Source organism: Corylus avellana, chromosome 4 (assembly GCF_965113065.1).
Source record: "Corylus avellana chromosome 4, dhCorAvel1.hap1.2, whole genome shotgun sequence".
NCBI lineage: Eukaryota > Viridiplantae > Streptophyta > Magnoliopsida > Fagales > Betulaceae > Corylus > Corylus avellana.
Window position 1 is genome coordinate 34,011,282 of NC_142493.1, and position 25,738 is coordinate 34,037,019.

Consider the following 25,738-nt stretch of genomic DNA (forward strand, 5'->3'; position numbering starts at 1 on the left):
TGTTATAATCATTATTGTTTATATATATAAAAAGAAAATACAAAAATACAAAATAAATATGTAATAGTAAAAAAAAATAAACATCATTAGAATGAGAATACATAATTTGTCAAAAGCAACATCAAAAAGTCTAGCAAAAATGAGTTTAGCTAATTTAGCTCAAGTTAAGTTCTAATTAAAATTAAAATACGTATTTCTTAATATTCTAATCCTAACAGGTTCAATTACCGAACTCAAGCCCAAACACGGTACACAGATACCTAATACTTTAAAGATTTGTGCTAGGCATACACATTTTAATTTGAAATCCACATAAATTTGCCAATTAAAAAGAAAAGAAGAAGAAAAAAGAAAAGTAGAGAAAAAATAAAATAAAAGCATCATGTGAGATCCAACAAGGCATATCTAGAATTGATTTGGCTCTAGCTAGTTAATTTGTCGATTTTTTAATAAGCATTAAGCATGCCATATTGCCATCAACAATCTATTACGTACGGTGTCCCTAAAAAAATGAAAAAGAAATCTAAAAAAATCTTCAGTGGGGCAATAGCGAGCAAGCATTTATATTTTTTTACCTGAAACATGACAACATATCTCTGTAGTGAATGCGTGTCAGGGCTCTGATTAATCACCCGTAGCAAATGCATTTGATTGGTTCGCATGTGGGGGCCATCCACACCAGCAGATTTTGGAGTGTGACTTGTCATGCTGCTATTGGAGCTCCCACACGATTCATATCTAAGTCGTATATATGTAATATGTAGCACTCCAAAAGGATTACTTATTAAAAGAATTATTGTTGAAAAATTATTAACATTATACATGTTTTAAATTTATTTCATTTCCCTTACTTATTCACACTTTTTTTTTTAAAAAAAAATAAATAAAATAAAGCAATAATAAGTGTCCGTTTGATTTAACAGTTTCAAAGTGTGCATAATAAAACCATGTATTTTTTAAAAATACACCATATTGCTTGCAGTTTAAAAATACACTTTTAATCTACGAAATTACATAATTAAACGAACTATAAATGTAGTAAGTAGGAACCCAATATTTAAAAATAGGAAAGTTATATTAAACACTTCTTGTGCCTTTTTTTTTTTTTTTTTTTGTTCTCAATTTTATGATTTTAAACCCGAACATTATCTGTTAGTATTTTCATCAAATTTTGAATTTAATTTTTTGATAACCTCTAAACAGAATTTATTCCTAAAACATTATGAATTGTTAACGTTTAGAATATAAAATGTTGGGCCTACTGTTTAAGATTTAAAGACAAGCAACCAACGAGACAGTTCCTACTCCTAGTGGGCCTCAGAGCCTTGATGTGAGGCGTGGTAAAGCTGGTGAAGCAAGTTTGATTGCCAAGTGCTATTCTAATATATATATATATATATATATATATATATGTGGGAAATTTCACTTAATTTTAATTTTTAGTGTCTCTTAAACTTTAAGATAAAATCCACTTAACATCTTTAAGTTACCACCTTAATGACAATTTACCATTTAAAAGTCAATAAATCACATCTCACTGATGAATTTGAGATGTGATTTATTGACTTTTGATCTCAACGGTAATTTTAAAAGTTACATCACATTTGGGATGACTCTAAGAAGACGTATAACATTACTCATAATTATAATATTCAACATTTCTCTAATTCAAGAGTTGATTGAAAGTGTTAAGTCAACCTTATTAAATGAATTATAGATAAAATATTATAAGTGCATTTGTTAGAGTTGTGTCTCGCATTGAGAAAAAAAAAAAAAAAAAAGAGTGCTTAATATATCTAAGTGGACTTTAACCCATTAGCTTAGACTTTTGAACTAGAGTTATGTTGAACTATGTATATTAATGTGATAAAAACTTCCTATCATTTTTTTTTTTGGTAAATCTCAAATATTCACTGAGGAATTTGCACATATGGTAGTTGAAGAAGAAATGTGTAAATTCACCGAGATCGGTCAAAAAAAAGGATGAAAAAAAAAATATATGCAACAAAATATTACCAAACATATCTCAGATATCTCATATCTCAAAATTTCTAATCCTCCATGGTCTGAGACCGTGGAAGATGAAGCAGAGAACTTGGCCTGGCCGATCGGACGGCTCTCGTTTCTCATCGCTTCCGTTATCGAAAGCCAACGGTTCAAAACAGTACCTTAAACCCCCCACCGGAAAAGCATCGCCTCCGAGCCGCCAGATCCTGTTCCACTCCGACGGCCATGATTTATCGTCTCTCCCGTACGACGTGGTGGCGAAGATAGCAGGGTCGTTCAGTCTCCGTAACCTTCGTGCTGCGTCGCTGGTGTGCAAGTCGTGGTGCGAGGCGTTCCGGCCGCTAAGGGAGGCCATGCTGTTCCTGCGGTGGGGCAAGCGGTTCAAGCACGGCCACGGCGGGGTGCGCCCTAACTTGGACAAGGCTCTAGACTCGTTTCTCAAAGGCGCGGATCGTGGCTCCTCCCTGGCCATGGTCGATGCTGGTCTCATCTACTGGGAGTTGGGCCACAAGGACAAGGCCATCGGTTTGTATCACAGAGCTGCCTCGCTTGGCGATCCAGCTGGACAGTGCAATTTAGCTATTTCTTATTTGCAAGGTATTTCTTAAATCAACAAGCCTTAAATTGTTCATCAATGTTTGCAATCTCGTGCTTATGGCAAGTTTATCAATCTTGCAGGCGAACCTTCGAATCCGAAGGAGGCTGTGAAATGGTTGTATAAAGCTTCCCTCGCTGGCCATGTCCGTGCTCAGTACCAACTCGCGCTTTGTCTGCATCAAGGTCGCGTCGTAGATTGCAATATACAAGAGGCTGTATGCAATTCTTTCCCTTGCTCCTTTCATTCTTGGTTTGGGCGTGAATTTTTTACTTGTGGTTTCATACTCTGAAAATGGTTTGAAACCCTGTATGCGGTGATACGAAGTGTGATTGTTGCAGCATATTCGAGAGCTTCTTTGTGATAAGTTTGCTTATTCTGGAACAGGCTAAATGGTATCTAAAAGCTGCGGAAAGTGGGTATTTGCGAGCCATGTACAATGTCTCGCTATGCTACTCATTTGGGGAGGGTTTAGTGCACAGTCATCGTCAGGCGAGAAAATGGATGAAGCGGGCGGCTGATCGGGGTCACAGTAAAGCTCAATTTGAGCATGGACTTGCTCTCTTTTCTGTATGTAACGTTTCTATACCATTCTTATACATACTTTTAAGGAAAATATAGTGCATGAAGTATATATACCCATGGAAACATATTTGTTTATGTAAATTGTGTAGGATGCTTTAAACTAAGACTTCTGACATTTAACCTTATGAGAATGAAATGCCAAAGAAGAACAAAGGAAGAAAAGAATGGACATTATAGGAGACCTCATATGGTTAGGCATGAAGTATGAAGTTAGCTGTATAATCCAGAAGAAATAAATTTGGCTCAACACACACTCTCTCCTGCATTCACTAGTCTCCTACATTACCCCTTTTTGCCGTGTTTCTAATTCTTAGAATCTTACCAGTTGTATATGTAAGATTAGGAGAGTTTAATGTCAACAGGCTCAAAGCTTCTAGGATATACAACATGAACATTCAGGTCATCCACTAGCATATATATCATGCATTTCAAGAGAGACACTTTCCCCCGGAGTTCTAATTCCATCAGTATAATAGGGAAGGACAGCAATTTGCCTTTAAAGATTTACAGTTGTAGTGAGGTTCCAATTTTTCCAAATGGCCCTTGCATACCACGGTAGTCCGGGGCAGGGGTTCAATTTTTCTTGTCGATTTAAACAAACAGCAAATTTATGTTAAATAAATAATTTGCCAAGGTCTTGGAGATTTTGATGATTAACACTTGCGCAGGAAGGGGAGATGATGAAAGCTGTAGTGTACCTGGAACTTGCTACCCGAGCCGGTGAAAGAGCAGCAGCGCATGTGAAGAACATAATTCTCCAACAATTGTCAGCAACTTCACGAGATCGAGTCATGCATCTTGCTGACAATTGGTGTGCTTTGCCTTCATCTTGCTAAGCTACAGCATAAAGGGTTTGTGAACTTTTACATTTTCCTTTCCTCCCCTTTTGTCAGCCCTTTCATTAGTCTTCTTCTTCCTGATGTTTGATCGCAGTTATGAAGAACATATGTCCCTCGCTGTTCACTATCATTTTCTGCGCTTGGCATATTTTAAGTCCAAGCACTGATTCTAATCGAACATTAGGTCTTGCATTCAGAATTGGATGGTTTGAAATTCCTCAATTGGAAGGACAATAACTAACCCCTTATTTTGTTTGAGTTCTTAGTGGCATCATTGAGGAATCTGTTAGATGTTCTGTATCTTCTGAACACTCTCAAACTGTGCTGATCAATATGCAATGGTTTTTAGACAGCAATCTGACAGATTAAGGACCTGTTGATTGTAATTAGGAATGGCTTGCAGCAAAATAGGATTGAGCAAATGACCAGTGAATTACACTAAAGGTACGTTCATCCAGTATAAGTAAAGTTGAGCTACTTATCTACCAGGGTGTCAAATGTTCTGTAGCTGTAGACAATTCAACTTGGCGATTGATCGCCTGATTTCTTTCTTATGATTAGGTTATGATGATGGCGATTCAGCAGGTCATAAATGATTCCCTCAATGTGACTTCTATAGATTCTCGAGTCTACAGCCGACTGCAGGGTTATCAAGATTCAAGTATTGTATATAATTCAGAAACAAAATGAGTAATTACTTGCCATATTGTCTCAATTACTTTATTTTTTATTTTTATTATTCTCTTTCGTCCATGACCAGTGGGTTAAAAATTAGCATTTTTATTTTCACATTGCAATATTGTCTCATAACAGGGAAAATATATTCACTATATAGCAACATACACTTGTTTTTTTTTTTTTTTGTGTGGAGAATTTCGTGAATTGCCTAGCTTAGGTGTTTGAATAATATAAGGAGATTTGGGTGTGGATGATACGAAGTAATTCACATTTGTTTCTTTCTTTAAACACTGCTTGTAATACTAATACTACGTGGTTGGCATTTTCTTTTATGTAAATGCCACCCACTGCTTGTATGTAACGTTGAAGATTGGCGAGACTCCGGAACTCTAGTATCCTTTGGACCAGATTGCCGGAAGGAAATTCACGAGGAGATAACATTTGATACGGGAAAGAGTAATATTACATACACTTCTGCCTCCCCTTCAGACAAAATTTTGCACTTAGTTGGTGCAACCCTCAACTACCAGGCGAGGGAGGTTGCAACCATTTCGAGGGCTTTGGGGGTACTGCAACCACAACAGAAATTCGGTTGGAGTTGTTGACCACCCTCATGGAAGAGGCTGGATAATTTTTTTATTTTTGGCTGATGTGATGGTACCACATTAGGGAGTATAGGAGGTGGGAGTAAAATACGAGTATCTCTAGCACTATCCTATTGGAAAATTTCTGAATACCATCCATGTCAAACTTTAAATCAATTTTGATGCCATTGTCAAGTTTACAGACTTCGAAGTTGAGGGCATTGACTCACAAAATAAGCCCAGAAAGATGCCAAACAATGATTCTGGTGAGTAGGAAGACTCCTAATCAATTTAGTAATTAAAAAACGACATTTATAAAACTGATAGAACGCCAACAATCCTAAGTTGAGGAAAAGGCAAGAACCAGAAGGATTACATCTCAGACCATGTCTGAAGCAACACAACCATAACTATAAGACAATCAAGTTCACTACAAAATATTTTGAAAACCAAAAGTGCAGTCCCCAAGTGCCCAACAGTTGAATGAATTGAATTAGTTAATTTTCAAAAAAAACAAAGCCATAGCGAGGAGACAAAGACAAGTTAGAACTGACCACCTCCTGAAGTAATTTCATTCTATAAGACTAGGGCCTCTACTAGGAGTGGCTAGATCGGTAGAACCCTCCCCCCATAGGCTGCTAAAAATTGAACTGAAAGCTGGCAGCCTGTGAAGACAACTACAGGATCCATGTGATTGTTTTTTCTCTAGAGTAGATGTTAGTAGAAACATTCAAAGAGTCAACTTTGCCATGGAAAATTAAGCAAGAGTGGTGGTTGGTCTTTTGGCTAAATGAAAAATGTAGCTATGATGAAATTTGGTGAAGCAGATCGCCTCAATGATAGGATTTGTAATAATACTACCACTGTATCATACATCTCCTGTGGCAATTTGTACCAAGGATCCCGCACCAATTCACAGGGGTGTATAAGTCATGGTTAGAAGAAGTACCTTTATTTACTGGAACCAGTCCCTGACAGTCAGAAACGAAAGACAAAACTGCGAGCATGGATGATATGGACAACAAATGAGATAAGTCTGCTTCAACGCAGCTCCAAAATGTGAAGATGCACCCTTTGGGGGATGGTTGCTTGCAAATTCAGAAAACCAATCAGTTTACTTGTGACAATAATAATTCTGATGCTTCATAGTCCAGGGAGACACAATTCAAGAAAGTAGTCAGCCAAAAAAACAGGTGAAAAAGTCAAAACAATATACAGATGAATCAAATGCACGAATCAGCCATGGAGTAAATGTAACTGTTACTGCAGATATTTTCAAGAAAAGACATTTTATACGGGGAGGTTAGTCTGGTTAGAGGAGAAGCAAAAAAACAGAGGTAACACCAATCGATATCTGTTCATACTAAACATCCAATCTACTTTTAAACTGTGCATAAACTGCTTTTCAACAAGACAATCTAATTTGATGACCTATTGTATTTTCTTATGGAGCTACTTGTTTGTTTCTATGACATTTGTTTTCTTTTCTTTCACCTGAGCAAAAAGTATCAACCTGTTCCATGTACAGAACAGTGCAGTAATGCCCCCACAAAAACATTGGGTCCACTACTCACCAAGTTGGTATTCAGGGAACAAAAGTATTCATTTGAGAAAGGGTTCCGGCATGATACACATTGAGGTGGCGTATGGCATTGGACACCAATTCTCTCAATTCAGGATCCTGGGCAACCACATTACGGTCTACCCCCTCGAGCGTAGTCAACACCCTAGCTTGTTCCAAAGCTTCACTGTTGCTCGTATGTAATGCAAGGTAGCAAAGGAGAATCAAACCATGCACCAGTGTCCGTTCATTGCCCCTTAGCATTCTCATCAAATTAGGCACACCATTGAACTCAATTATCGTCTTTGAATGCTCCATACGAAGAAAATTGGCAGGAGAAGCAAACTTGCCCAGCGCAATGGCAGCTTCAGCAACTACATCCAGGTTCATATGACCAAGCTGAATCACTAGGGGACCGATGACCCGGGTCTCTCTGGCAGGAAATGTCCTAGCCAAAGAACCAATCGATTTTACAGCCGGGATTTGCAACACCGGGCTGTCCCACTCTTCCATCACCCTCAAGAGCTGATCCACGACAGCCTTGGCAGCCGGTGAATTAGTCCTGAATGCTGCACGTCTAAGGTCAGTATCGGACTCGGCTGCAGCCGTTATCTCCATAATGGTCATCAAGCAATTGTATCGCAACTCTCCTTCTTCTTTCTCCACCAACTTCGCCAAACAAAGCAGCCCTTTCGTCTCTGTTATCCTCCTACTATTCGCCACACTCCCTCTCGCAAGCTTCCATAAAGCCTCAGCACAACTAATTTTCAAACCAAGCTTCACTTCCGGCCTCTCGTTCTCCCTCTCTCTCCTATGCTTACTCCCCTCGGAATTGTAATAATAACTGTAATAGTAATGCGAGTTGGAACTCGCACTTGAATTCGAATACTGTCTACTACTGGGTCTAGCTAGTGATTTCTTCTCCATCTCCTTGTTAATTTGAACAATGGAATGAATGCTTTGCTTACCCAGTTGTTGATCTCTGTGGTCGTCCGCAAAGGTCTCGAACGACAAGATCGTCACGAGCGGCCTTATCACGTTCTCCCTGGCGAAATCCTCTTGGGCGAGAGGGTCGTGCTCGGCCATCCTAGCCACCAGGCTCGCCAACTGAGATTGAACCCTCATCGGCGAGTCCCCGAGGGCCTGCACTATAATCTGAACCCCAAGCTCGTTCACGATACTCCTCACTCGGTCCTGCTCGTCCGCCAGGCTGTGAAGCGCGCTCGCCGCCGCGACCTGCGCGTCCGGAGACGTGCCCTCCTTCAGGAGCTTCAGCAATGGAGGGACTCCACCTTCCTCCACGACTATCTTCTTGTTCCTGTCGGTATCTTTGACGAGCGAGGCGAGTTCGTTCGCGGCTTCGACTCGTTCAGTGAGCTGCGCCATTTGGAGCGTAGCTATGTAGGACCAAACCCAGGCGAGTATTGGATCGTTGCTCGCGATTGGTGGGAGAGAGAGGACGATTCCGTTGGCGTTTTCGGAGTCGAAGATGCTGAGGAGCCACTTCATGTCGCCTATGGACGACTCCAGAAGGCCGAAGACTTTGCGGAAATCGGCGGCGGTCACGATCGTGACGACGCGGCGGAGGACGCTCTGGCGCTTGCACTTGCGGACTAGTGTTAGGGCACGGTCCAGGTTCTTGGAGACCTCGGCGATCACTCGCCAAATCGGCCGCTCGTAGAGGGACGGCGTTGTGGTGGGGAAACGGACCAGGGTCCGGAACATCTGCTTAAGCCGCTCCGCATACTTGCCCACCTCGATGCACTCCAGCTTGAACGACTTGGCGTCGTCCGCCGCCGAGCAAACCTGCTCGGCGAGTCCAATAGGGTACGAGAGCTCGACCGCAATTCGCTTCTCCTCCGAGGCCATTCGACTCAGCCGCTGACCTCCTCCAAATCAATCGGCGAAGAATTAGAGTGCTTGTTCGACTTCTCCTCTGGACGGCTGCAGTGAGTCTACGGCGAGTCAGAGGGCTTTCGTCTGAGTTATAGAGGGTCTGGGTTTGGGTTTAGTTGGTGGGACCGTTTCGTTTCGTTTCGTTTCCGTTCCGTTTCGCTCCGTTTCCTTCTTTCTTCGCATGTCTGTGTGTCGACTAGGTAGGCCTGCTCTTTCTGGGAAATCGCGCAGTGAGAGCGCGTGGTGTTGGGAGGACCCATCAATCGAGAAGACTGCTCAATTACGCGGGGAATTGCCGTTATCTACGATGTTTAGTAAAATTAGTAATTAGTAGGAAGGACATTTAAGAAAGGAGGAGTGGAAGTGTTGCGCACTTGCAAGGAAAGAGCGTGGATGGAGGACTTAATATAATTTGAATTCAGTTTTCTTTTTTGTTAGGTGCAAGATAACCTGTGGATTTACCATAAAAAAATTATAATGATTAATGAATTAGAAGGGAAGAAAATTTGCTTGGTTTTTGAATGGTTTTTTTTTTTTACTAATTTTAAATGTTTTGTGAGTGTTTTATATTTGTAATTATTTGTTAATATTTTTATTTTTGAAAAAACAAAACAAAAGGGAACAAAATTGTATTTGGGAGGTATATTTTTTTTTATTTTTTATTGAAAAAATATGTTGCGGCATAATATAAAGATGAAAATATGTTTTTTTGTTTTGAAGAGTGTTTTATGTTTTGAATTGTTTGGTAATGTATTTATCCTGAAAATAAATAAAAAATAAAATTTTTAACAAACATTCCTACATCTTATATAAATTGTTATATTTGATAAGAAAAAATTGAATCAACACGAAAGTATCTCAAATCCGTAATCCATTGAAAAAAAAACTGTCCCGCCCCAACCCACAGAAATATGAAGATAGTTGACTTGTTTTTTTTAAAAAAAAAAAGAAAAAAAAAAAGAAAAAAAGAAAAAGAGTAGTTGACTTGCAATGCCATCTTCGGCTTGACTTGTAAAGGAGAATGAGCAGATTTGAAGATTTCTTCCTCAATAATCATAAAATCTTATTTATTATTTTTTGTTACATTCGAATTCCACGCACGGGAATGAGGAGGAATGAGTGCTGATAGCGTCACCCACATGGGGATGTGTGTAGAACACCCATTGCATGACTTATTGACCACGACGAATGTGAACCGCTTCTAATTCCTGGGGCCACGTCTGCTGATGACAACCATTCCTAAAGTAGGACTATTTTATTTAAGAAAGGAAGAAGATGACTCAAAATCGAGATTTATTTTGTTAATTAGCTTGAAAACAAGTCAAAAATAATTAAACAGGAAAATATAAAATTACTCCGACCACAACAACCCCACCAAGAAATAATAAAAATAAAAATCGGTCGGATATGAACAATTTTTAAAGGTCATATTATTGAAAGGATAACCTTTTCTTTCTTTTTTTAGTAAAATAAGTATAATTACATTGCATATCCAAACCAAACCTAATTGGATGGAGATCAAGTACAATGAAACTGCTCTTCATTGCCTTATGTGAGAAGACACTTGAACCACAGGCATGTGCTCCAAGCATTCAAAACTAACCTAATCGAATTGCCCAAACGCTTTGCACAATCTAAATCCAACCTAATTAGCCTCATCCGCGCTTGCTTGCATTAGATTGCATAGCCCTTTGTTAGCATAACTACATAATAATATCAATATTCAAACAAGATTAAGGTCCCTTCCATTTCATGGTCCAAATTAAATTCAACATATCTAATCTTGTATATAGTGACATTATTTATCATGTCACAATATACACTATTCAATGCAACAAAACAGAATCTTGGCCATAAAATAAATTCTAAGATCCTATTCCATTCAAACATGGAGGACATTTCAATTTCAGCACCATAAAATATCATAGAGGGTGATAGGACAGAAATAGGTTGGAGGAAATTTCTGTCAGAGGCAATACTCCAGCATTTATTAAACTTTTGAAGATCAGCCATGCCATTAGCAAAGCACATGCCTCAGGCATAGCCAAATGTTACATATCAACAGCAAGTTAGGCCCTGCGGCTCAATTATTTGACAAACACACCCAAATCCACATAGTTAAACAGCGTCTTTCTTTTTAAAACATAAAGGGTTAGCACTAAATCGTGCTAAATATTTCCTTTCAAAGCTTAGCTAGAAGTCCATTCTGGATAGGCTTAACTGCAATCCCATTTTCCTTAATTTCCACGTCGCATGTACTCGGAGGGACATCCACTGCTGGCGAGCAATTGAAGAACCCATGTGGCTGCATTAAAAACAGCAAAAAACGAACCAGATTATGTCAATAATTCTGATGCACAAAGAAAGAAGCAAGAAATCTTAAACGCGTATGAGCGGAATACCATGAGCATAAAACCAATGCGATCCACCGGCATAACAGGCCAGTCTTCCAGCCGAGGAATGTGTGTGATTCCAAATACATACCTGTATTTATTTGACAACACAATCAAATTCAGCATGTGAAATATATGCATAAGAACAAGATCATTTACCAAGCTATGTCTAAATACCTTCACCACTAGATTTGGCTCAACTATACTGGAATCATTGAAGTGCAAGTGAAAGTCAATATCAAATTTATATGATACACACAGAAATAGATACATAGATTACATTCACATAGCGCATAGAGCTTTCTACAATGGTTCCCATGTTATAAATATATCTCGTTAATAAAATAGACAAGAACTAACCAAAGAACTATGTCGGCTTCTTCCAGTGATCGATTTTGCTTAACCCAAGTAGCCAATCCTTCCCCAACACGTGGATTTTGATTAGGAAACTCTCCCCCAGGATACATTTCATCACGTGAATATGGTGTGACCCAAAGATTATGCTTCAAGAAAGGGGCTCTCCTTAGAAATTTTGCCTCAGAACCAGCTAACGGTAAACAATTTGAACCAGGTACAATTTTGAATCCTGTTAGCTGTCCAGTCCGGTTGACATTTCTTGTGTTTCTAACCTAAATTAGAAAATAAAATGCATCATTAAAGTAATTTACTACTGACTAAAACTGAATAAATGATCAATTGTAGGCAACTCTTCAACAAAGGAAATCGAATTGAAAAGCAATCGACAAATATGAACAATAATGCTTTTTAAAATAAATCAATAATCATAAGATATGAGAAAGGAATCGTAAAAAGAACATAAAATCCTACAAATAAGACTGGAACAGTAAATGACTGGTAAAAGGTTTCAACAAGAGCAGACGAGGATTAGATATAGACTACACTAAGTTCCCTAGCTATCATGAATCAAAGTGACAATTAAAAAACACAATTTTGACAACCAACATCAGTTGTCATCTAAAATGTAATAGCAAAAACGAAATGAGAGGTTTTGGACAAGTTATGACATTAAACTTCAGCAAGGGTAAGGAATCTTACAATCCAATGGCGAGCAGATAAAGGATTACAATCACGCATTGCTTGTAATTCAGATCTCAGCAGTTCCTCTTCAGCATAGAAAGCATTGTTATGGACATTATTTTTTCCTGGTTCTTCGACTTTAACATTCACCTCAACAACCTAAAAGAGAAAGATAGTTCAGATCTATTAATCATCATGGGGACAAATCTGACAATGATTTTTTTTAGATGACCTTATGAAGCAACAAGAAGAAAAAAAATGCACCTATTCGGAGGTATTATAAGGCGATTAAAATAAAACATGGTTAAGTAGGAAATTATCATCAATATGAAAAATTCTGTGAGCTCTTCCATCTTTAGGCAACATAGCAAAAGCCATTTCAGTAGATCTGTGACTCTACTAGAAAGATTGTTTTACATAGACTGCAACACCCAAAACTCACGTACAAGCGAGCTAATGACACCGGACCACAACGATTACATTGAATTTACCCAATAATATCACAATTCCTTTCCCCAATGGCTTTGAGGAAGGGAGTATGATTCACTTGTCCCCTTGTGCATTTAAATAGCTAAATCAACCTAATTCACATATGTCCTGGAAAAAGAGACTCTTTAGTTGTGATCCATGCCGTTCAGCAGAGGGACCTGACCTTTACTAGATCTTCCTCTTGATAGTGGGAAGGATCCGCCATTGTAAAAAGTATTGCTTTGCAATCTTGTTTGTACTTTTGTCTCATATATATATATATATATATATATATATATATATATATAAACCCTAGTACATGTCCATCAGCACACACTCATGCTATGCTCTTATACCACACACACACACTATACTATACCATCCATCAAGATGTCATCCAAGTCCCAAGATGGCTAGGCCCGCAAAGCAGCTTGTGTCAAAAAATTTTAATAACAAAACCGTAGAAAACAGTTAGAACCTCATTCAAAATGCACTTAAGCAATAAAATATAAAAGACAAGATGGTTAGCTATAAACTGCCTGCCTGAGGTATAACAATATAATCAAGTATACAGAAGAAAGAACCTTTAAACACATGTAAACTTACCTGATTAAACGTTTCACCGGGCTTGCAATCAACTGCCATGTCCATACGAGCTACAAAAAAGTGTTGATGGACAGGAGCATATAAGCCAGGAGCAATAGTTGTACCATATTTTCGAGTTTCCCCTGGTTGTAGTGCTCCTAAGCTGAGTATTCCGGTGAGTTTAACCTCAGCTTCAATCTTTCCATCCTATAACAAAAGAAATGTAGTGAGAATTTATCTTGAGTGACATGCTTCAGACAACAAAATCACACTCAAAAGCTAATTAAAAGGGAAAAAAATAAAATAAAAAAATTGGGGCAGCACACTATAGCTAGCAACTCAAAACGAATAAGAACATAAGTAGACAACCAAATGTTGCCATCATGAAGATACTGAGCCCAATACGGCCCTGAGCGGACCGTTTTACAATTTGAAGGAGCAACTGCTGCATTTCAACATGACAATGTGAGTAATTCTGCCAATCAATGCAATACAATCAACTGAGATTCACAACCAGGTCCAGGTTGACTCACTTGCCTGATAAAAATGCCAGAAGAATCCATACTCATAGTTAGCCACAGTGCATATAAAAGACACTGTCAGCCTTCTAGACCGACGAACTTCTGCTAAACCTGATCTCCAATCTTGATGTTTCCACAGAATCCCATGGTCCTCTTCGTGCAAGCAAACACAATTCTCAATTGTTTCCACACCCCCAGTGAAATTTGTAAAGTGTGCATCAAAGTACTTGATATACCCTAAACAATCACAACCCTGCAATGCGAAAATTATATCATACAAAATCACTTTTAAACCAAAAGAAAGAGGAAGTTGTAAACAACCCTGCAAAGAAAACAGCAAAAAAAGTATCCTGACCTTCTTAAGTGAATGTGCATTTTTTCCAAGCCCATCTTCCCCTGCATCAAATGCATTCTTCCTGTAATGTGGTTCATTCGGATCTCCATAAGGGACCACCATCTCAACAAAACTTAGCCTGTGGGCTACAGGTCTCCGACCTCGACTACCATCAATATATGCAACAGAATAAATAACCAAGCCCTCCCTGGGAGTGAAACCAATACGAAAATTCCACTGCCAACCAGAAATGAAAATAAGATAACTAATACAACTTGTTGAACTTAGACTAATCAATAATGTAGTTCTGCAAACAAGCTAGCACCTTCTGCCATTGAACAAAGTGTCCATTAACACGAAAACTTGGACCCTCAGGCTGAATGATTTGTAAAGGTTTCACATCACTTCGATCAACACCTCCACGTGTTTCTCCAGGAGTATAATTTCTCAATGGGTCAGCAGGTGGTAAGGGAATAAGTTTACGGTCTTCAAACTCAATAACCACCATATTTTGCATATCAACAAGTACATGGATTCCTTCAACTGGACGAGCATAACCGTTTTCCATTGGGCAGTCACTCTCAGTTCTACAGAAGATAAGAGGTTTAGCAAGTCTGCGGCTAGGAGCATCAGCATCACTGTGATATCCAGCACACCTGTAAAAAGAGTTAGCACACTGGAAAGTTAAAATGAGTGCAAGTAACTAATATCTAGTAAATCCATGCATTTAAAACATTTTTTCACATAAACTCCATGAAAAATAATCTCAATGCAGTAACTAACCAGGCATCGACCATCACAAGATCCATATCCTCAATACCCCTTCTCTTCATGGCCTCCCTAAATGGAGGAAAGTCCTTGACAACAGCTTCACATTCAGCATATTCCACAGCATCCTGTACTAGTAGAATCAACTAAGAAGAATGTCGACATTGGACAAACACAAAGAGAATTGAACCATATGGAATTAGGATGATGCTTAGTGCAGGTGGGGATGAGAAGTTAAACCATGCGATCAAAGAAATGTTGTAAGAGACAAGCCGGTCATCAGTCATAAAATCATTTATTTACAAAATCAATCAGAAGCAAGCAAAAGGTTTTGATAGGAAGGTTGCTGAAGTGTTTGGGTAATTCCCTTAAGAATGGATAAAATAAGGCAGTCTACATTACAGCATGTTTTTCCGTAAACCTATTTCAAATCCTTTCTCTTGAAATCACAATCATGCCAAAATGCATAATAGCTTATATTTCAAGATAGAACATTTCCTCTTGTAAATTCACATGAGAGCCCCACAAAAAGTCCAACCAAATCAATTAAGTATCTATAGCACACAGTTTTAAAACTACAATGAAGGCATTCTATGATGATAGATATTAATTTTCAAATGAGATTTACGCATGGATGAAAGCCAAATTTCTTCAATGGCCTAGCCAAGATGATTGATCTAACTTCAAATACCAATCAAATTTCAGTGGAGCTATTTAAATTATAGGTACAAATAAAACACCTTGTGATATTCTACAGCTACTTCATTGTTGGAAGACGCAAGGGAGCAGACAATCCTAAGAGGCCATATGGAAAGTCATCCCTACTTTACTAATATGGAGTATTTGGAGAGAGATGAATTAGTGTTTTTTCGAAGACCACAAGTCTAATGTGCTACAACTAAAATCCTCCTTGAGTTCTCTTTTAGACTGGGTTGTATCCTTTGTTCCTAATTTCTCTTCCTCTAGTCTTTTCGATCTTGTTAACTTTTTAGAATTTTGACCCCATTAGGGTGGTTGCTTCTCTTGTATACTTTTCGGGTATGCGAGCTTTTCTTCTTTAATAAATTATTATTCATAAAAAAAATAAAAATAATAATAATAAATAAAATGCATTGCAACTGGTATTATCATCAAGTAGCAACTTTTCAGCTTAAGTTCAAACAAAACAATAGCACATAATATACCATGGGAGGCTGAACATCCGGAACAACTTTGGATGAGATAGCTTTGCCCCTATGGTGACCACCTCGAGTTGCTGCATGAACTTCCGATAGTTCAACGATCCATATGCTTGTATCATTCGACCTTTTGTTATACACGACTAGTCTTGCTTGCCTTGGAGGAAGCTTACTAGGAATTACAGGTCCGCCTTTTGTTTTGGGAAGTAGTGATGGCTGGAAAGGAGGGAAGAAATATGCATCTGCCAATGCAACAACGCTCTTAACTGGTTCCACCAAAGTTACTTCAATAAAGCGCATGCTATCCCTCACCTAAAAGTTCAAGAAACAATATCACTTATTCAAGCTGATATTAGAAATGGAAAACATGTAAAATGAACTCTGATTATTTCATGATCTCAAGAATAATTCGGGTTCAACAAAATAATAATGCAATTAACCTCAGGGGTTGCTCCAGCTGCCCTGACAGTTGCCACTGCCACAGAGATTTCGGCAGCAGATAAAGGATCCAAAGGGTGGCTGGTTTGAGCCCTCACCATGACTGAGATACCTATGCAATCAAACAAGCAAGATTCATAAGCAACATAAGTGAAAGTAATGCTACCCAATCTTTCATATACCTAAACAGAAAAGCGCTTTCGTGGATAGCAATAAAATTTGGAACTTTCAGCAATTGGAAGCAGAAAAAGCCACCTAAGTCAATTAAGCACCCACAATATACTTGACAGCCTTAAATTTTATAATATACAAGTAAATAAAGAAAGGTTGTTGAGGATGAGATTAACAACCTAAAAACCATTAGATTCAACACCTCAGACACTAAATCATATTATTTTAGTGTTTGGTTGCCGAGAAAACGAAGAGCAGGAAAGGGAATTACAAATGTTTGAGTGTCGGAGTTGTAATTACTCGGGACCCGAGAAGACAAAAAAGTCCACCCGTTTGACCCCACTTCGCTTACTTTAGTTGATCCTGGAATCCAAAACAACAACAACTACTTAAAAAAAACCCCCCTCCAGAGTCCATGTTTTCTCAGCAACCAAACACATGTTCAAAGAACCCCACTGTTCAAAACCAAGATAAGTTAAACAGTCCTAAAAACCAAATTCAAAACAAAGAACGCAAAAACATGCTTTTATTTTGCTTATCTTTTTAACCTTTGGTGGAAGCAGTGCTTGTAGGAGGGTCAGTGATGGTATCAAAGGAGCGGATCATGGTCGCCACGGACGACCTCTTGAGGGGCGGATCCTCCGACGGGTCGGACCCGGTGACGGCCCAATCGCCGGAGGGCTTTCCAAGCAGAGGAGTAGGAGGAGTTTGAGGTGGCAATGATTTGGTGACGGTGGTGGTGGCTTTGGGAGCGCAACAAGGCGTCGTTTTTTCCTGAGCTGTGGCCATTGTAAAGGGTTGGCAAGTTCACCGTATCCACCGTAGAAATTGTCACTGTAATACTCCACTGACATACAGCAATGCCCGGAGAGAGACCCCGACGTTTTCTTTTCCCTCTCGCTTCTCACTCTCTCGCTCTCTCCCTCTCACTTTCCCGGAAATAAAAGAAGAAAACGAACAATAATATGTGGAAGCGAAAATGGAAAAATGTCTCTGTTTTTGCTTTGTGTAGGTTGCCTCGGTGAGTTGCGCAGATCGCTGTTGAGGTTCTATTTATACCCAAAAAAAAAAAAAAAAAAAAAAAAAACCCGAAATGGCTTGCAGTAAATAAAACGAAGGTGAAATGTTAAACTAAACGCAACCCTGGCCTGTCTCAATTCCACGCGCTCCGGACTGCATACTCTCTTTGCATCATAAATTCATAATTCATAAACAAAGAAAATAGCCCACAATTTTATTGGCATAATAAAAAATATACATGAAAATTTGAAATTAAGAATAATTTTGACCGACACGTTAAAAAAAAAATATTTACTTAAAAATATAAATACTCGGTAAGAAATAAGTCGGTTTCACTTCTAGTTTTCCTTGATTAATTATTTAATTTCAATTTAATAACATTTTTTTGTGTATATAAAGAAAGTGAGTTGTTATACTTACAATTATACTAATAATTTTAAGAAATTCCGATCCTATTTACTGTTGTCTTTTTTAAAATCTATAACTTTTTTTTTTTAACTAACTCCTTAAAGAATTTGTGAAGTTTGTACGAATTTGGAAGGACAGCCTTGCCTTAATGAGCTATACAAATAAAAATAATAATAATTTTTTTAGTGAGGGATTTGATAAAGACCTAAAGTCAAAGAATGATCAAACCATTTTGATTTTTGTTTTGAAAAAAATAATAATAATAAACAACTTAAAATATAAAATACTTAATTTTTATTTATTTATATCTTTATGAGATGTAGAACATTTTTTTCAAATAAAAAAATGCCTTCCAAAAGATTAATCTTCTCATATAATTTTTTTTTATTTAGTTTTTATTTTACTTTCGCGGGACTAATTAAATAAGGATAAAGTGGGCAATGAGTAGTGATAAGAACAATGTTTGTCTGAGACGTCGAGCAAGCGATCCAAAGGATTGTGATTGCGGACCCATGTCTTTATCGATGGTCCCATTCACAGGCAAACTTATCTAATATTTAATATATATATCTACTCTCGAGTTAATTACTCACTCTTTTGTTTTTTTCTTTTTCTTTTTTCCTTAATTATGATGATTCCGAGGTTCATATGCAAGCGTGCAAGTCTTGAAATTTACTTTCGGATAGTCGCATGAATTGGTTGTTTTTTGGGCAGAAGACGAGGTGAAGGTGATGCCTAAAACATGACTCTTTCACGTAAATTTTAAATGGATTAGATATATTATCTATTAAAAATGGTATGCTGAATCACTGATCAAATGTGAATATAAAATTTTTATTTTATATATAATTAATTAATGGATGTGGATGTGGTTGCACTGATTTTTAATTAGTTTTTTAGAATCTAAAAAGTAACGGAAAGATCATGGGGTAAGCAAAACATACAAAAAAATATATATTTTATGTGCTATATATATATATATAAAGAAAAAATAAGAGGTGATTCACACCCGAATTAAAAATAAGATGCAGTAATCTTCTCATTTGAATATTTAAATTGGTTTTTGAATGCTCCCAATAAAGGCTAAAGTGGGATTCTACGACCAAGATTACTAAATCCTGCCTAACTTGTCGGTTCATGCAATTTGGATTGACGAGTAGAGGTGACAGCTCGGTTGAGCCTTGCAAGCACCGACGCAAGTCAACTTTTTAGGTTAATTTGTATGTCAATTCTTAACACGTTAGCCTTTGGCTAAGGGTAGAACCACCTTAATCCATAAGATGATCTCCCACAAAAAATAATTTTTTAAAAAAACTATCTAGCTCTAATTTCGCCCCAGCAGTCTGGGATCGGTCTCAGGCTCTCTCTCTTGCAGGCATTTGAAGTCTGAGAATGGTGGTGCGATCCACTGCATCAACATGTTGAATAGTAAAGCATGGTAAAGAGTAAAATTCGTCCTAATCTCAAATGGTAACTTTAGATGACAATGACACCGAGAACACAAATCGAATTGGAGAAAAATATAAAAACAAGAAAAGTTCGGAAGGGACAGCTAGACGCAACTATAAATGGTACAAAAAGTAAGTACAGAGGAGACCCACCATGTACTTGTCTAGTGGACAAAATGACGTCGGCGGCAACTTGCCACGTAGATTCCGACGAGCAAAAGTTTCTTATAAAGTAGTACCCCACCTCCACCAACCCGGCCCCCCATAAAGGCCACAAACCAAAGAAGTTCCCTGTTGAGCCAGGCTTTGCATGTCTTGACTTTTCTTTTCAATTAGTTATGACTTATTGGAATAACTAATTGCATGCATTTGCACGCGTTCAATACTGTTGTATTAGGTCTATCAAATTCACAAAAAACTTAATATATAATATCAAATATTTTAGCTTTTCTTGAGGCATGAATTTCTGGGAAAAGGAAAACCATGCCATTGAAGACAAGCTAGGCCCGGCGTGATCCGAGAGAAGTGGAGAGGTGAGAGGAACTATTGGAGATCCACCTAAGATGCATATGAATGATCTTTTCTTATTATTTTTTTTTTTTAAAGTACAAGAAGCAGAAAAAATTAAACTAGCCTAAAATCAACTAGCCAGGACCAAAGGAGAGTCATTTCCACTAACTATAGGAACCGAGGGAAGCAGAATAGTGAGAATATACAGCCAAAAGAAAAGAATAATAGAGAGAGTGTAAGTCTCAAAGCCTACAAATAGATCTTAAGTGGTTTGAAGGGATGGTTTACCTGCTTGAACACTTTAGATATGCATGCACACCCTCTTATTTCTTATTCGAATTCTCTAAAATTTGAATAGAAAATTTTAACCGGTTTTCTTTTTGGGGCTAACACCCACCAAATAGGAATGTTATATATTTCTCTCTTATTTATTTCTCATTATCCTAAAGTTTATGTGACATAATATTTCATAGTATTTAATGTATATATAGAGATTATTCTATCATTATCAAACAATATACACGGGTCGTCCTTATGCAATAAATAGAGAGTTATTTCTCATTGGTTTTCAATTTTTCCTCTTTCTCAAAACTATTTGGCTATATATGCTGTTGTGATTTTATTCCTTGTTATCACTGTTCTTCTTCATTTTTATCATCACCAGACCACCGAAGATAAAGAAAACCCGTTCGTCTTTGTTGTTCTTTGTCCTTGAAGACGATCGAAAATCTGTTTTTCGTTTTTGAAGATCATTTCTGAACAGATTCCGGCAGACATGCAAACACTTTTTGGGGGGCGAAGGCAGCTTAGAAAATTGTATTCGATGTCGGAGGTGATGATGTCAAAAAATTTCATATTGTTCCGAATACCATAAAAATCAAAAGAGAAGTGATATTTAGTAAATTTTTTTTAATAAGTAATGCTATAAGTCACTTTTGTTTTAAAAATTACCATTGATTTTATGATTGATTATTATTAAATTTTGATTAAAGCGATGCAATAATTTCTTCTAGAATTATTCTTTTTTTTTAATACTGTCATACAATTACGAGGACTTGGCAATCAAAATTAACATTTGAATCATGGCTTGTAAAAATAAAAATTAATAGCTAATATTTACTGCCACATCATCATAATTGTATGATAATATAAGGCGTGCTAGACATTATTTTTTTAATTATCTTTTCTTTTTACAAATTTAATGGATCTACCATTGAATTTGTAGACTCATGTAGGTTTTACAAAAATCCAATGCTAGATTTACTCATTCACTGCACAGAGATAGTTGAAAAATGGTTGAGAGAATAATTTTATAATTTCTCATTATAATAATATGAGATTATACTAATTACTAAATAGCACTTCTCAAATAAAGGAAATGACTAATGACTCATTTGTCGACGTGGATACCGCCACGCCGAGGATAAGGACGATCCGTGTATATTTTGCACAGAATCAGCTTTTAATCTCATTGCCAGTTTGGCATCATTTAATTATAACTTTTTTAAAATAAAAAATACTTTCTTTTTTTTGTTTTTTCTTCTCGTGGGGCATTAGAGGACAACGAAGAAGAACGTGGAAAGTAAATTAAAGCAACCCACGCCACCCATAATTTGTAAGTTTCCTGGATTTCTTTTGCTTATTCGATCTTTTCTTCAAGGCGACCAAACAAGACAACAACCAAATACAGCACCTTCTATTCTAGTAACAGAACAAACAATGAAGAAGTAAAAGACACATTGATTTGATGCTAGATCGTTGGAAGTTCATCGAGTTCTGTAGCGGAGCCAGCTATTTTATATTGGAGGTGCCGCTAAAAAATTTGTTTGCGTCCTAAAAATTTTCTTCAGCTTAAAAAGTTGGTAATTCACACAATTTATGCATCACAAAAAATATCTATAAAAGTTCATACATATGTGCTGAAATTGATATATTAGAAATGTAATATGTCGACACTATATCAAAAATATAGAAATTAAAAAAAAAAAAAAAAAAGTATCTAGAACTATACTTTATGGTCTTTGGCCATAATCACTTCAAGAAAAACAAGGGAAATTTGACCAACTACACATCATTGAGATATTACATTAAACATGTGATGTGTGTTAAGTTTGAGGGTGCCGTGGGTTTAATAAATAAAAATAAAAATAAAAAATAAAAAATTTTAAAATACTTGGGGGTGCTAAGGTACCATGTGGCTCTGCCACTAATCGAGTTGAACATGTGAAGAAAATATGAAACAAGTTCAGCTAATTTATTTCATAAGAAAACATATAATTTATTAGAATTTTTAAAATTGGCCCATGCTCTGAGGTGATTTCACCCTTTTTATTTGAGTCATTAAAATATGAAATGTCACATGGAAACTCTACGTAAATTATAACGCATATCATGTTTAAATAAGTGGCCATCTCCCGTGACTCTTCTGGGCACATCATCAAAGGTCATTCTCTTATTAGCCCGCCGTGTAATTCTACTATTGGTGAAGCTTTGGCAGCTAACCTTGCAGTCCCTCTAGGTTTGTCTCATTTTAATCTTAAAAGATATTCCTTATTGTTACTCTTGCTATTAAGAATCCATAACTCAACCAAGACTGGTGCATTTCTTCTATTATTGCTTTCATCATCTCCATCATTCCTGCCTCCTCTTCTTGGAAAGTTCGGAATATCAACAGAAGTGTAAATTTCTATGTCCACTATTCGATAAATTAGGCTGCAACTAGACTTTTTTTTCTGACTGCATTCCCAACTATTTCTCTCCTAGTTCTTCTCCCCCTATTTGTAGTGGGAAAGACCCACCTTGCTAGTTTTTTTTGTTTTTTTTTTTAACTTGAGTTCTTTAAAAAAAAAATTAATTAATTAATTATGATTTTTTTTTTTAAAAAAAATTTTAACCTAAGTGCGATATGACTCACTTTTCTAATATTGTGTTGTGACGTCGTAATAAAACACACAATTAGTGTCCACATAATTAAAATACATGTCTGGCTACGGTGACGTTGTCACATGGAATATGTGTTCAGTGTTCGCATTCCCGGCCCGCAACAAGTTTTATTTACGTACACGGGTCGACATGGACCGCATGGGGAGGAACCCAAGCTCTGGGCGAGCTTGGTCTTTTAAATTTTAATATATTGGTCGGTGTTGCCCGTAGGCCCATCTGCGAGGAATCATGTTGTGGGCTGGGTTTAATGTTTGACCATTGTAATCAAGATACGAGGCTGGGTCCAAGTTCTTAATCTCCATATTATATAATACCACGAGAAATGTTAGAGGTTCATATTTTACCCAAATTTTTTTACAATTAACCATTAGATTTGTAAATTTATATAGATTTTACATAAGTTAATAGTGGACCCCACAAATCCAATTATTAATTATAAGGGAATATGAACAAAATATGAGAAACTTATTAACCTCTAGTATTTCTCTAATACCAAAGTCTGAACTAAAGGAACCAATTACAAAAATAAGCATAAACAACCAAGCCTTTTTAACTTTTTACTTTTTTCTTTATTGTTGTGGCACGAAGATGTGTTGTAAAAAAACAAAAAAACGAACTATCTCCGAAAAAAAAAAGGGGTTAAATACAATAGTGGTAATATATTTTTGGTGTGTATTAAATTAGTCATTGGGTGTTTTCAAAAGTGATAAAATTAGTCTCATACTTTTTGACAGATTAAAATCAATCCTTCGCTTATTTCCGTTGGTTGGTTATTTGCCATGTCTTAAATTAAAAAAAAAAAAAACAACAGGTACAATTATATTGTGTGACATGTACTATCTTCATATACTTATTGTTTGACAATAATTAAATGCTACTAAATTAGTTCTTCATTTGGTCTCCTCTTGGCTACATGCAAGCCCCGCCACATTATCAAAAACAAAATCGTACTTATATTAGTCTTCCACCAAATTGAAGGTTTTTCTTTTTTCACACCTAATTTATTGTCATTGCTCCTAAATTGCGATTTTTTTACTTATAATTAGGAATCACTAAAGAAAAAATAGCACACTAACAAAAGTAAACAGAAGGATTGAGTTGAGTTGTGCTTACGTGTCAAAAAGCATAAAGATTTTTTTTTTTTTTAATTTTTAATTTTTATATTAAAAGCCCAAAAATCGACATACTTAAAAAACATGAACCAATTAGTAATTTTTGCTGTTGGGCAAATTCAATTGATCAGAGCCATATATATATATATTGAGAAGCATTGGATGGAAAATGTACAACAACTACTAGAAGTTATAGACCTACATGGCGAGTACACACGACACAAGATGACACGGAGACAAATAGAGATTTATGGCTGCCTCAAGCGTCAGACATTTTACCCTCTTTTTTTTATTTTTTAATTGAAGAAGATAAATATTAAAGGGGAATCTAAATTTGAGGTATTAGTATTAAATTTGAAGTATTATTACTAAATTTAAGATGATTGAACTCTTTTTGGGTGATACAATCCCTAAAAGTGTACCTTCCACCCCTAAATTTAGTTTTGAATCCAAAAATATGTTTTGAGGCATTAAAAATTAAATATTAACTCATAAAAATTTAACTAAAAAAATGATAAAAAATTTTTAATTATTTTTTTTTAGAGATGTGATACAGCCACAACTCAAACTCAACTTTGGTCCAACTTCTAAACAAAATTTCTCTTTCTCTCTCTAGTTTAAGGCTTTCTCTCTTCTCCACAAGTAGTTTTTCGTTTAAACTTAAGAAAAAAGTTAAGTCAAAGTTAAGTTTAAATTGTACTTTTATCAATTTTTTTTTTTAATACATCTTTAAAGCGAAGCTGCCTTTTGGCAGCCGCATAGCAGCACCCTAATTACACAATGCCCCAAAAAATAGAACAAGGGTCGTGGGTGTTCAACAGAATCTGGTTGTCGGAACCAGAGCTGAGCGTGGAACAGGATGCTTGGATTAAATGTTTGGCTCTCCCAGATTCTCTCTTTTTTTTTTCTTTTTCTTTTTTTGCTTCTCTCTCTTACGTACGTTTGAAGTGCCTCTCAATAATTTTATGGTAAACTACCATTCTCCGATTGAGAAAGTGCTACTGACTTTTCAGAAGATGGGGTTGACTAGTAGATTTGCGGCACCCATATTTTGTTAAGACTCAGAATGTTTTTGCATCTACCACACTATTCCCCCACATCTTTTTGCAAATATTGTGGGTAGATTTGCATCTACCCACAATATTTTGTTACCGACTCAGATTTGCGGCACCCATAAGAAAATTCCATAAGAAAATTCGTTTCACCAGCAATTTCTTCACCTACCCGCAGGGACGGAGCCAAAAAAATTTGATGAGAGGGGACCAGCCAAATTTTTTTTATTTTTTTTATTTTTTTTATTTTTTCAGTTCTTTAAAAAAATTTTATTAAAAAAAAATTATTTTGATTGTTTTTTATGAAATAAAGACTACCGTAAGGGCCAAAAAAAGTGAGCATTTAAAAGTAAGGGCAAAAAATGGACATTTGAAAGTAAGGACCAAAAATAAAAATAAAAAACTTAATGGGTATGGCTCAAAAAAGTGAATAGGGCCAAAAGTTTTTATTGGATACGGCAAAAAAATTTAAAAATAGGGCCAAATTTTTTTTGAAATGGCCCAAATGACTAAACTTAAAACTTTACTTTACTACTTTTTTTTTTTTTTTTTTTTTTTTTTTTACTTATAATTTTTCCCCCCCTTATTTTTGGGGGGGACCATGGC

General features: G+C 36.6%; 3 protein-coding genes across 7 annotated transcripts; 1 reads left to right on the plus strand and 2 right to left on the minus strand.

Annotated features, from left to right (window-relative positions):
• The first annotated feature begins 2,018 nt into the window (after window positions 1-2,018).
• On the plus strand, window positions 2,019-4,823 carry LOC132179919 (F-box family protein). Of its 3 annotated transcripts, none has more exons than XM_059592726.2 (6): window positions 2,019-2,604; window positions 2,686-2,819; window positions 2,990-3,172; window positions 3,856-4,038; window positions 4,293-4,470; window positions 4,588-4,823. In XM_059592726.2, exons 1-4 carry the CDS (start codon window positions 2,082-2,084, stop codon window positions 4,021-4,023), a joined length of 1,008 nt encoding a protein of 335 aa, XP_059448709.2. In that variant the 5' UTR covers window positions 2,019-2,081; the 3' UTR covers window positions 4,024-4,038; window positions 4,293-4,470; window positions 4,588-4,823. The 3 variants fall into 3 exon arrangements, with proteins under 3 accessions (XP_059448709.2, XP_059448710.2, XP_059448707.2); XM_059592727.2 differs by having other exon boundaries at window positions 4,376-4,470; XM_059592724.2 differs by having other exon boundaries at window positions 2,020-2,604; window positions 4,417-4,470.
• A 2,049-nt stretch (window positions 4,824-6,872) lies between these two features.
• On the minus strand, window positions 6,873-9,063 carry ARO4 (armadillo repeat only 4). The gene has a single exon (XM_059590131.2). The coding sequence runs from the start codon at window positions 8,716-8,718 to the stop codon at window positions 6,874-6,876; it is 1,845 nt and encodes a 614-aa protein (XP_059446114.2). The 5' UTR covers window positions 8,719-9,063; the 3' UTR covers window position 6,873.
• Window positions 9,064-10,715: 1,652 nt separating this feature from the next.
• Window positions 10,716-17,663, minus strand: LOC132180026 (spermidine copper dependent amine oxidase 1). 3 transcript variants are annotated; one of them, XM_088515156.1, is made up of 13 exons: window positions 17,188-17,663; window positions 16,471-16,580; window positions 16,037-16,342; window positions 14,868-14,980; window positions 14,410-14,740; window positions 14,106-14,321; window positions 13,767-14,003; window positions 13,251-13,436; window positions 12,195-12,335; window positions 11,480-11,767; window positions 11,316-11,363; window positions 11,148-11,229; window positions 10,716-11,050 (listed from the first exon to the last, which is right to left on the minus strand). In XM_088515156.1, exons 1-13 carry the CDS (start codon window positions 17,426-17,428, stop codon window positions 10,983-10,985), a joined length of 2,367 nt encoding a protein of 788 aa, XP_088371282.1. In that variant the 5' UTR covers window positions 17,429-17,663; the 3' UTR covers window positions 10,716-10,982. The 3 variants fall into 3 exon arrangements, with proteins under 3 accessions (XP_088371282.1, XP_059448852.2, XP_059448853.2); XM_059592869.2 differs by lacking the exon at window positions 11,316-11,363 and having other exon boundaries at window positions 11,499-11,767; XM_059592870.2 differs by lacking the exons at window positions 11,316-11,363; window positions 17,188-17,663 and adding an exon at window positions 16,819-16,892 and having other exon boundaries at window positions 11,499-11,767.
• Between the last annotated feature and the right edge of the window lie 8,075 nt (window positions 17,664-25,738).